The following is a 12,670-nucleotide window of genomic DNA, read 5'->3' as shown; positions in this document are numbered from 1 at the left end:
AGCTTGCTGTTTTGTTTGAGTTGCTGTATCGACGCCACTACATTTTAACTTAGGTTAGACACCTGAATAAGAGTTGCCTCGGCGGTGCGGAGTGTTTTTAAAGCTTGCTCGAGGGTTTAGTGAGGCACACTTTTAGACTAGTTTCCGTCGGACGTCATCGTCATGAACGCCATATATATTCTGTCCCAGCAATCTCTGGATGTAAAATGTCTTGGCATTTGTTGCAGCAATCTGCGTCAAATTCGCATTTCCGAGCGAGGTCACGCAACTAACTGACCCAGCTGTCTGCAGATTCCTTCTCCCGTTGAAGACGGAGCGAGAACTGCTGGCGCCACACATGGCTGTTTCTGCCGGTGTTACATTGCTCTTCGAATTTGGCGATAATGAAAACAGGGTCGGTGAGTGGAATGTCTGACAAACCCATCGTGCAAATGGCCTGGAGCGTGGCACGTGACAGATATGAGAGGAGAAAGTCGGTCCTGAAAGCGGTGGGGTCGGCTTGCCGGAGCACGGTGTAAATTGTAGACAATGGAGGAAAATCGACCATTGGCGTTGCTAAAGCTGAAAGGAATCCTTAAACTCGTGGAAATCGAATTTTTAGTGTGGTTTCGTAGGAATTAAATGCCTTCGGGGCATGGTTATGACGGTTGGGCACGGTGGACGGGAAAGGGAATATGAGTATAGAACCGAATGTCTGAGTGTAGTAGCAGTGAAGTGTACGGAGGACCACTGTCAGTTCGATGTATCATGCACTGTAATCCCGGTGACCTGGCAGCCTATGCCGTTGAAAAATTTAGGGCCAAAAGCCCACACGTTGAGGACACACGTGGGGGAGTTCTGTGCGCAGCGAGTGCCAATTGTAGACGGTGTAGAGGTAGTACTGTGCGCAGCCACGCGGTGACGGTTTGGGATGGTTCACAAGTGATGCCAAGGTGCGCCGGGGAAAGCTGGATAAACTACGCACACGAATACTGCTGCTTACTGTTTATGAAGGTGTGTTGGTGAGAAAAAACAAACAAACCAACTGCGTTGTGAATGAAGTTGAGAGGCAGCGATCTTTGTATTCGTTTTGGGCCCAAAAACTACATGGGACCCATCGCCTAGTTAGGTGTGGGCTGCACTGTTTCGCCTGAGAGGGGGAAGTTTTGCCAATACCCGGGCGGCATTGCCAGGGCATTCCAGTACCCATCCGCTTGAATGAGTGATGGAAGGGAGAAAAAAATTATCGATTTACGATAGGTTGTACGATTTACAAGAAAAAGTATTAGTTTGAGGTGTAAATTAGGATTCAATAGCCTTGTGTTAAACCCGTCCACGAACTGTGGTGATAGTTCGGACAGGTCAGTTACCTCAGTTAAAATAATTAATTAATTAAAAATATTTCTATATAAGGGTTATTTATGCATTGGGATCTTAATCTAAGAAAGGATTTAATATTCTTTCACGTGCGGTGTAAATAAAAAAAATATTCTAAACTTGAGAGACAGTTTGGGAGATGTTCTGAAAGTTCCCTCCTAGGTCAGGCCCGCCCAGAGGGAGTTTGAACGGGACATTTTGTCCCTGGAGCCACAAGCCAGAAGGCCCCAAACGATCGAGATATATATTTTAAAATACTGTGCATCAACACAGGTTATGAGGGTGCCAATTAGGCGCTGTCACGGGTGGCGTCAAGGCTCTGTGCGGTCCTGGCATGTACGAAGGTTTTTTCTGTGTTACTCGGCTGACGTAAGAATATGTCTTCGGGCAGCGCAGGTGTCTCTTGGTAAGTAAACAAAAAATAGGTCTGTTTGTTCTGTTCTGCTGCTTTTGGTAGTTTTATGGTTGGTTTTTGTTCAGTATGTTTAAAGGATACGATGTCGTTATCACGTAAAATTTAAATTTAAATGTGGCACTTTTACTCACAGTTTACGTACACTAGGGGGCATCAAACAGACACGTACTCAATTAAAGAAAGGACAGTTTATTGTAAAATTGACTTACAACAGAAACTTGGCGTGAAATGTTTAAGAAAAGACCAGATAGAATGAGAAGAGAAGAAATAGCTTTGATATACGTTTCATTACATTTGTCTGACGAGGGATTTGGAAGAGAGAAAATAAAGAAGTCTTGCTTGTGGAATGAGAATTCCGTTATACCACAAAATACAACAAAAGTGACATTAATTAGGTGTGTGTGTGTGTGTGTGATCGTCCAATTGCGGAGGAGCAGACAAGTCTGAACTTGTCTGACCTTGGCTAAACTAATATCTCTTGGTTTTGCTACTAGATTACCCTCCTTTACATTTCCGCCACCTCATTTACCCCCTTTCACACCTAAAGCTCTATTTCGCATTAGAACCCTTCTTTTGTTTCCCCCTCCCTCATGTATTTCCGCCGTAGTCGAAGACGGAGGGAGAAGCAGCAACGAGGGCAGTCTTATTCGTTTTCGTCGTGGTGGACAGTCGTGACCTGTCGCTCCCTTTTTTCGTGTTTGTAACCTCGTGTTCGTGTAATACATCGCAGCGTGGCCTTTTTGTCACTGAGTTAACCACATTCCAACTTCGTTTATTTCGGTGGTTAACAATTAATACATTGTTAATATGAGAAATACTTACACTATACTAATGGAGAAACGATGGGTGTGAAACATTGGATAGTAAGGAAATGAAAAACAAATCCTAACATTTCACAAAGGTTACGATGCGCTCCCAAATGCAATTGGAGGCGCATGACATTTCATAATATACTACTTCGTAGTATGTGTTACAAGCATGTTTTACAATTTATATTACCTGGTTTCCAGAAGCAACAAACGATATACTTTATTCTGAAAAGATTTAAAACGTGTCAGAGGAATCAACACACAAAACTTGTGTGGTGGTTAACTCCAAATACTTTTAAAATAGCTTATAACTAATATATTGTAGCAGACAATACTCGGTCATTTGACTATTTTCAAGTGCTAAACAAAATCAACAATTCCAAACAAAGCCTAAAACGTGGAATTTTCTCATTTTCAAGTTATTTTTTTTAGTTTATACGCTTATATGACTAGTTATACGATTTTTAATAGGGCTGAAAATTATTCGGAACTAAAGAAAAAGGATATAAAGGAAATAAAGGTTATTCGAGTTTTTATTCAGAATAAATTTGTTATTGGAAAACCCGTAGGGGGTACTGAGGACTGGGCATCTGGTGACCAGATTTTTCTCAGTTTTTTGGGTTTGTGCTAGCCTTTAGTAACATCCTAGTTGGTGCTGCTGTCATGGCGTCTTGGCGTGCTGGAGCTCTTGGTAATTGTAATTTTTACATTGCGTCATGTCCTGGTCGTTACTTGCTGTAATTGCTGTTTTAAGTCATACATTTGGAAATCATGTTTTGCTTTGTTTTCATAGGTGCTTTATCCAGCCAGATTCCTTGATGAATCTTACCGAGGCCCAGCTGGGAAAGTAGGTTAGTGTTTAATTTAAGTACATTTTCTAAGTTATGCTGTAGTTGGTTTATCGTGAGAATTTTACATATTTCTGTTTTTTTCTAGTTCTGTGGCAGGGCATCTTTAAGTATTGCAATAATTGATCTGTCACGTCTGCCGTGACTGATTTAATTGCACACAAAAGGGAGGACGGGAGCGTACAAATTTTGTTAGTCACAATAGAAAAGTATTCTGGTCAGCATTTGCGTGGTTGGTAAATGATTATTTTTTGTTATGATCCGTCAGCCAGTCACGTCAGCTGCCCGGATATGAAGTGGGGTAAGGAAGTAAACAAGGATGGTTGGAAAGTTACTTACCGGGAGCGGGAATCCATGTCGATGTCTCGTTGCTAGCAGTAGAAATGAAGATGTCGGAGCCGGAAGCGTGGATCGGTGCTGCAATGGGGAGCGGTGGTATACCGGGGAGCACGTACGCATAAAACGAGAGTTTGCCCAAAACGTATATTTCCTTCAGCAAGCAAGCACTACAATGGGGAACACAAAGAACAACACGCAGCAGTTCCACCGATTGCTAAAAAGGGACTGTCTCGGGTTACGAAGAAGATGTCTGTTTTATACTTTCCCTAGGTTTTGGGACGCTAACGTTGGCGTGGGCCGAAAAAGAGAAAGCATAGACCACCAGTTCACGCAGAAATGTGTACTCGTGTGGAGGTCAAAAGGTATCGCAAGGCACTGACGCTTCGGTCAAGCGGAAGTAGGTAATAAAAACGATAAGATCGATAGCGAGGGGAGAAAAAAAAGGGTCAATGGAAGGGACAATGGCTTACACAATTCAACATAACAACTTAAGTTAAAATGTTTTTTTTTTAAATTCCAGAGTCCTTACAGTATGACATGTTCTGTGGTTTCAGTTTCCTGCAATGTGGACAAGCTGGATCTAGTCAGGATGGAATCAGGCTTGATGTGCAGCTAGCCTGTTGTGTCCAGCTCTTATCTTTGTAAAGTTTCTGATGCCTTATATTTGCAATAGACGAGTCTTCTCAGCACACTGAGACAACTCTGATTATCCTGTTGCAATCGTGCATTTTTATACGAAAGAATGAAGGTAAAAGGGGAGAGGTTTACAATTATTTTTACTTCCGTGATTGACAATCCACCTAAAGGAAGGTTGCCTATGTGACAACCTTCATCCTGGGTGGGGTTGTTCCTACATTTTACAGCCTGAAGAGGAGTCTTGTTACTTGCCTTGATTTGTGTTGGTCATTTATGCATGCCAGTTCCGGATCTCAGGTGAATATTTTGCTTACCATTTCCATACTTCAAATCTTCTATGGTTTGTTTTCTCATGTGCTCTCGTTTGATTTATTCTTGTTCATTTATGCATAGAATATTGTGTATTATACTATTGGCGTAGATGCTTGATGATTATTTTGTGGCTAGCTGGTCCGCCTTCTCGTTTCCTAGAATGCCTATATTACTTAATATCCAGTATAATATAGTTTTGGTGCGCACTTTTTAATTTTTCTGTATCGTAGATTATCTGATAGCTTCCGTCATTAGGTGATTTCTAGTGATGTTCTGTTATATAAATTTTTTTAAACGTTTATGTTATCCGTTAAATAAACGTGTTATTAGAAACAGCAAGTTAACATAAATTAAACTTTATTTCTTACGTTACGTTAAAAAAATCAAGATCTTGATTATAACATTAATTGTTTTTTCACATAGGTTAAGTGATTAAATTAAACAAAAAGCAAAAAATGTAATGTTAGTTAAGATTAAGGTTAACACAACAATACAACAGTCACAATGTTAACAACGTAACACAAGTGGAAAAGAAAAACTACAAAAGCATTGGTCGAGAGAGATGCATGTTGCATGTTAAAACCACTTTTGCAGCCAAAATATCTTGTGTTGTTCTATTCTTGCGCCCCAGAGTATTCCAAACGGCAGCTAAAAACTGGTGTGCAGATGCAGAATAGGCCATTATAGCTAAAAGACCTAATGCAAATTTTTCCAAATATGGAAAACAAACAGCATTCTCTTGAGTAGCAAGTTTGAAATAATCCAAGAGTCCAGACTCAAAAGTCGCAAATATCTTCATCATCGACATGAGAAGTGAGAGAAATGGAAGATGACGAACAAGCAGTATCAGACAAAAGTCTTTGTGTGCAATTTTTTCCGACAGTGAGCGAAAAAAGACGTTGAAATTTGTGTACATGCTATCTTCCGGTGCTATCGTTTCGATGTGAGGGTTATGTAAAGGGATAATGGGTTTCTTCATTCTTTCCTCTAAGGAATAATTAAATTAAGAGCAGTTTAAAATAAATAACAGAGAAGGCTGATTCACAATGCAAATGTATTGGTTACCAAGTCTAAGTCTACAATTATAAGTTAGATGAGGTTTGACATTCCAATTGGGAACGGTTGAACAAAGTGAGAAGGAATACCCAATTCACCGAATTAAGTTAACTAAACTAAACTTGTACTTTGAACAGAGCTGTAAGGTCGCAGAGCTTGAAAAAATTCGAGATAGAACCGGAAAGGAAACTAAAAGGAACTCGTCGGGAGCCCGGAAGGAACTGGCTATGAGAGGAAAGTCACGTCCTTTTTATATGGAAGAGATGCGGCCGGGACCTGAATAAAGAAAACAATAGGGAGAGAATGCTTCGTGCAAAAGCCACCCCCACTCCCCCGACTCGAGTTGACAGTTCTGTCAACTCATTTAAGTCGAATATTAGGGAGGTTAAGGGGTACACATCCGCTAGGATGAGTAATGTAGGGGTGAAAAGAATTATAGTTTTAGGCCGTACGATTTACGGGAGAAAGCGTAAAAAAATATAATATAATTTAATTTAATAGTCCTGTGTAAAAGCCACCCCCGAACGGTGGTGACAGTTCAGACAGGTCACTTAACTAGGATTTAAGTGAATAATTAGTGAAAATATTTCCAAATCTAAGGGTTATTTATGCATTGTGATCTTAATCTAAAATGGGGTTGAATATTCTGGTGCGTGTGGTGGAGGTGCAAGAACATTCTAGGTGTGAAAACAGGTAGCAAGATGTTCTGGAAGTTTTCTGCCAGACGAAGGTGCTCCCGTGTTAGTCGGCTGATGTAAGAATATGTCTTGGGGCGGCGCAGGTGTCTTTTAGAGAGTCAATGGGGAAATAGGTCTATTCTGTTGCTGCTTGTAGTATTATGGTGGGTTCTAGTGGAGTCTATGTGGCGAGGGATGTGGGGAAGAGAAAGTGAAGAAGCCATGATTGCAGAATGGGAATTCTGTTACAGTAACGATCTTTATTTTGTTCCACATCTGGAATTCAATTGTACTCCAGTTCCATTGGCTGTGCAGCTTTGACGATATTCTTATCAAGTATATTCTGCAAAGATTGATAAAAAAGATCCAAAATTAACACAATATTAACTTTCTTTAATATTTGGTGTTAATTCAATTGAAAACAGGAAAACTATATAATTGAACATTGTGACGTTACCAAGACATCTTTTTGCGGATAAAGTCTATTTTACCCTACTAAAGTAACTTTGTTATTACTTAACTTGTAAGAGACAAAAATATACTAAACTGTTCTTTATTTATTATTATTTACAATTATTACACTTTAAAAACTAAAATTTAGTAAAGTGTAGTATTTCTATTTCTATTCTGGCAAACATGTACTTAAGTAATACTTCACTAAAATTATTTTGGTTAAATTGGTTTGTGTATTTAACGTAATACTAGTTGATTCGATTATTTCTACGAATGGATCTATTATTATTAGTCGTTATTAAATGACATGTTCAGATTGGTTTAACTATGTGTAAAGAATCATATAATTGTATTGTTGGGTAGCTAAGTAGTATAGCACTGGATTGCTAAGAATTAGGCTTTAGTTTCAAATCAAGCTGTTGTATAATTGTAAAATTTTATGTAGTTGAATTTACTTTGTTAAGTTAATAACTAAGTTGAATAAAGTAAATTTAATATTTACCTTATTATTCAGCAATAAATATTTAAAAAAGTAAAGTTTAGTGTTGTATTTCTATTGCTGTCCGAGGAATAGTTAGTTAAGTAATACTTTTTACTATATTATACTATACTTAAGTATTGTTTACTTCTAGACTATAGTTTGTTATGCTTTGTTGTATTATGATATACTTTACTATGGTATACTTTACTATGCTATACTTCACTGTTCTTTTCTGCACTATACTATACTATGCTACACTTTTTTGCATAAAGTTCATTTTAGTCAAGTAAAGTAAAATTTTTTTGCAGTGTAGCATGGGATAGCTCAGTAGTACAGTACTAGTTTTCTATGCACGAGTTTTATGGTTCAAACGTAGAAACGGTTAGATATTTTTAGGTTCTGTATTTAAGTTACGTATTTATGAAGTAATGTTATTTTTTTTTTACTATTCAACAATATTTTATTTTAAAAAGTAAAGTTTAGTTAAGTATACTATTTTAATATCCAGTCTGAGAAACGCGTAGTTAAGTAATACTTTACTAAACTTATTCATTATAAATTGGGTTGAGTTTTTTACGTAATATTAGTATTGACTCCATCATGTCTACGAACAGAGGCCGTATTCTAGCCCATAGGCGTAGACACCCCGGGGGCGGTGGGGGCGACCGCCCCCACCGGGAAAATTTGGCCCCCACCGGGAAATCCTCCAAAAAATGTATTTTTTAAATCAAATGAAAATATAATTACGCTTTTTCGTCTTTAAACCATATTTTTTTACTATTTTACTGAAAAATATTAAAGTAGAGTAGTAGACGTGTTGGCTATAAGAAATTTAAACTGGCAACGCTGGGACACCTATTGTTTATTTCTTTACTTCTCTTCTGCTCTGCTCTTTCAAATTTCTAGAGTTGAATTTTCCTTGTTAATTAGAGCACAATGCACGTGAAAACTGCGGAGTGTTTCAGTAAATTTGTGGCTTGCTGAACAGCCATAGTGTTTGTGATTTACTAGTGTAATAGTGTACGTCTTACGTCATGTAAGTGAGTAGTGACGTGTAATATTTAGATTGGTTTGCAAGTTTTTTTGGTGAAATGGATAAATTCGTTATCCGATCAAAGAAAAACAGTTCTGATTTTCAATCAGTACCAGCTGTTACAGTATCCCCGTGTAGTAACAGTGAAGAAATAGTTGACGTTCACGAAGATTTTAATGAACCAGTACCATCTGGGTTAACAGACCAAGGTATTTTTACTCGTAACATTATTTTTTTTATTCTTAGCTCTTAACATTCATTGTCAATTTGTCAGCTCATAGCTCTTTATTAGTTTCAGATAGCCTGAGTGATGTAATACCTTTGAGTCAATCTCATTGTGCTTGTGCTCGTGCTGTTGCAGAAGCTTCTGCATCAAAATCTAAACAAAAGCCTTATGGACGGCGGTTCATTCCGAAATGGACAGAGACATTTTCGTGGATAGAATACCGTATAGAAACTTTGAAAGTTTACTGCAAAATTTGTACTCAGGCTTCCAAATTAGGGCTCCCATTGCCTCGCGAATCTAGAGAGAAGGATGCATTTCAAGCTTTTGTAGAAAAGGGATTTGATAGATGGAAAGATGCTATCGAGAGATTTAAAATCCATGAACGATCTGCTCTTCACCTAGCCGCCGTTTCCGGCCTACTTGATGCTGAAAAAACCCCAATTTGTAAGCCTTTATTATTTGTATTTTGATTATTTATTACTAAAGTGGTTTATTGAAATATTCATTCATTTCGTTTAACAGCTGCCACTTTCTCAAATATTCTTAAAAGGGATATGGAAGATAACAGAAGTGCACTGAAGCGAATCTTTTCGAGTATACGATACTTGTGCTTGCAAGGCTTAGCAATTCGAGGCAAAACAGAAGAGACATCTAATCTTCGCCAACTACTTATCGAGAGATCTTTGGATTATCTTCCATTGCAAAAATGGTTGGAAAGGCCAGAAAAATTCAAATGGCTTTCACCCGAAATTTGTAATGAAATCATCACGGATTTTTCTCTTGCAACCCAAAGGGACATTGTTGCAACTTTGCAAAGTAGAGTTTACTTTGGTCTGATGCTTGATGAATCGTCAGATATATCAGCTAAGGAACAGGTACGAATTAATAGTAAATTTGAACTTAGAAAATTTTAATAAAAATGAAATATTTCAATGAATAGGTTTCCATATGCTTTCGAACAGTCGATGACGACTTTGAAATCTATGAAGATTTTTTAGGATTTTATGAAACGGCCACAACCAAAAACGCGGATCTCTTTAATATTGTGATGGACACCCTGAAAAGGTTTAACATTTCAATCAATAACTGTCGCAGTCAATGTTACGATGGCGCTAGTGCTATGGCTGGCGATATTTCGGGTTTAAAGACTCGTATCATGCAAACAGAACATCGTGCGCATTTTTGTTCATTGTAGATCTCATTCATTGAATCTTGTCGTGCAGGCTGAGGTTTCCAGGAATACCAATATTGCCAACACCATGTCTCTTGTGCAGAATTTCATTGCATTTGCCAGAGGATCTCCAAAGCGCTTAGCTTGGTTCCATAACTTCCAGGATCAAAATGATAATGCAGATGCCAATGGAACATCGTTTCGTCCCTTTTGTCCAACTCGGTTTATTATGCGCAAGATATCAATCATATCCATCACTAGTAATTATTCTTCCCTCATTGAATGGCTACAAGACCTTGAAACAAATGAAGATTTCGTCAAATGTAAAGCCGAAGCTGCAGGATTTTTAGCATCGTTCCAGAGATTTGACACATCTTTTAAACTCGAAATGCTGCGACAAATTTTTACAACGTTGGAGGATGCAAACACCCAGTTACAAGGAGCCCAGTTAAATTTCCAGCGAGCAGAAGCCGTTATTGAAGCATTGAAAAAGGTTTTCATAGATGCTAGATCCGAAGAACGTTTTGATGTCCTGTGGACGTCGGCTGAAGCTTCAGCAAAATTTTATGATTTGGATGAGCCGGAATTGCCCCGTCAAAGAAGACCTCCGGCGAGACGCACTGGATCGGCAGCAGCTTATTTCCCCTCTACGCCGAAAGAAATGTATCGCAAGATTTACTTCGCTGCTTACGACGGAGTCATTGTTGGGCTTTCGGACCGTTTCGAACCAAGTTCGACTACGACTCATTTGAAGAAAGTTGAAGAATTTCTCATTGGGAAAACTGGAGTTGAATATTTAGAGGAATTCTATCAGAATGATTTTGAAGATTATCAGCGACTCCTACTTCATCGAAATATTGCACTGGATGCAGCCAAGAGTGAAAAAAAGAGATTAAAGATTTTCAGGACTTTCTCGACTTCCTCAAGATGGATCATCATATGGGGTATTCGCTCTTTAGCATCCGAAGTTGTCAAGCTAGTCAAGATCGTTCTTACTATGGCAGTCACGACTTGCACCGCTGAGCGTTCATATTCCGGTTTAAGGCGACTCAAAAGTTACCTACGCTCAACAATGACTCAGAAAAGATTGAACGCCGTCGCTCTACTAAACACTCACCGTGATATCGTTAAAACTTTTGATTTGGACGTGCGTTTAGATAATTTCATTGCCAAAGTTCACTTGCGTATGCGAACATTTTCTATGTCAAATGCCACAAACGGCAAGTCAAATGTAAAGCCAATTGACTCTTAGGAATTAATGATTTTGTTAAGCTTAAGCAGGTGCAATATTCAATATTATTTATTAATCCAGTTATCTAAAATCCAGAACACTTCATTCCTTGAATCCTTGTCCTCCTCCTTATGAATCAATGCACCATGCGCTTGTTGTTTCAATACAGTTTCACTTTCAACAGTTTGAAAGTTGGTTGAAATTTTTTAATATCCTACGGGCAAATTTTTGGGGCCCTGGAGGGGGATGGTGAATTTTGTTTGGCCCCCGCCCCACCCGGGATTTAGAGAACTCTACGCCTATGTTCTAGCCTTGGCATATTTTCTAGTCTTGAACTTACGAAAATATCTTATAAATTTTTCTTACTCAAATTAGAAAATATTGTAAGTTCAATATTTCCGAAGAACCGAATTCCAGCATTTTTTTTCTTGTTTTTTTTTTTAACTTAAGCCAAGTTAAAAATATACGATCACATTTTTAAAGCATAGAATTTTTTTGTTCTAGGAGGGTGTAGCTTATCTCAACCAATAAGAATATTCATTTGATCACATTTTGTCATGAATAGTAATACTATTACTATAATACTATATATACTATATAATACTATATATACTATATAATACTAAATACTATTACAGAATTGGGCGGAGCGCGCTCTGAGCGAGAGCGAAAAAAGAGCTCGCTCGCGTTTTTCACTGAGCGACGAGCGAGAGCCGCTCAATTAGAAAAATTGCGAGCTTGAGCTTGAGCGAAGACCAACTGAGCGACTCGCTCGAACCCTAACGCCATCTATCAGTCAACAATAGAACCATTTGATTCAAACTTAACACGCAATCTATGAACAAAAAGTTTATTCAAAAACTATAGAAATGCGAAATGCGCAGACGTCCAGACGACACAGAAAATTTCGATTCACGTGGTTGCTGCATGTGAACGTCTGTTCAGCATTCCTGGACTCATTTTTGTTCCAAAACATTCGAATTTATCGGACAGTAATTTTGACAAACTTGTTTTCTTAAAACAGAATGGAATTTTGTCTCGAAACTGGCAACTTTGCCCATCAAAAACTTGCGTTTAACTTAAGAACAAGAAAATACAAGTTTTTGATCCAGATTTTTTTTTAGCAAAGAGCGAGAGCGAAAATTGAGCTAGAGGGCGCTCAATTATTTTTTTGGCGAGCTAGAGCGGAAATCCGCTCATTTTGAGGCACTGAGCGTAAAGCTCAGGGCACGCTCGTGTTTCATTGAGCTATGCCCTACTCGGAGTAATAGATACTGTTTAGTTTATTGCTAGAAAAATATACAAGGAATCTACTTGAATTGTTTGTTCAAGTTACAAGACTTTTTGAATCTGTACAAGTTATTATTGTAATTTTAATCTGTATTTGTATTTCATTGTTCTAGTCAACAAGTAACGTGAATATAATGGCCCCAGCAGCAGTTCAAGACAAAGCGTGGTACGCCCTTCAAAAAAACTTTAGATGATTAAGATATTGCAAGAAAGATATTTTTTCATAGTTATTGCAATGCACCTGACGTGCTTGCAGGCGCGTTGCAGAGAAAGATAAAAGAATTTACTTGGGGGGGGATTTAAGCACACTGTATTTTCTTGTGAGAAAAACGGGGGG

General features: G+C 38.3%; 1 protein-coding gene across 2 annotated transcripts; it reads left to right on the top strand.

Annotated features, from left to right (window-relative positions):
• The first annotated feature begins 8,319 nt into the window (after window positions 1–8,319).
• LOC116932436 (zinc finger MYM-type protein 1-like) lies at window positions 8,320–11,229 on the top strand. Of its 2 annotated transcripts, XM_045179900.1 has the most exons (6): window positions 8,320–8,624; window positions 8,708–8,863; window positions 8,918–9,085; window positions 9,164–9,516; window positions 9,582–9,706; window positions 9,865–11,229. In XM_045179900.1, the coding sequence occupies exon 6, from the start codon at window positions 9,901–9,903 to the stop codon at window positions 11,062–11,064; it is 1,164 nt and encodes a 387-aa protein (XP_045035835.1). In that variant the 5' UTR covers window positions 8,320–8,624; window positions 8,708–8,863; window positions 8,918–9,085; window positions 9,164–9,516; window positions 9,582–9,706; window positions 9,865–9,900; the 3' UTR covers window positions 11,065–11,229. The 2 variants fall into 2 exon arrangements, with proteins under 2 accessions (XP_045035835.1, XP_045035836.1); XM_045179901.1 differs by having other exon boundaries at window positions 8,708–9,085.
• The last annotated feature ends 1,441 nt before the right edge of the window (window positions 11,230–12,670 follow it).

Source organism: Daphnia magna, linkage group LG10, assembly GCF_020631705.1.
Source record: "Daphnia magna isolate NIES linkage group LG10, ASM2063170v1.1, whole genome shotgun sequence".
NCBI lineage: Eukaryota > Metazoa > Arthropoda > Branchiopoda > Diplostraca > Daphniidae > Daphnia > Daphnia magna.
This window is presented reverse-complemented; position numbering and strand designations above follow the sequence as displayed.

Excerpts from the sequence above, each read along its gene's own strand:
- LOC116932436 (XM_045179900.1), top strand. The coding sequence starts at position 9,901 with ATGTCTCTTGTGCAGAATTTCATTGCATTTGCCAGAGGATCTCCAAAG.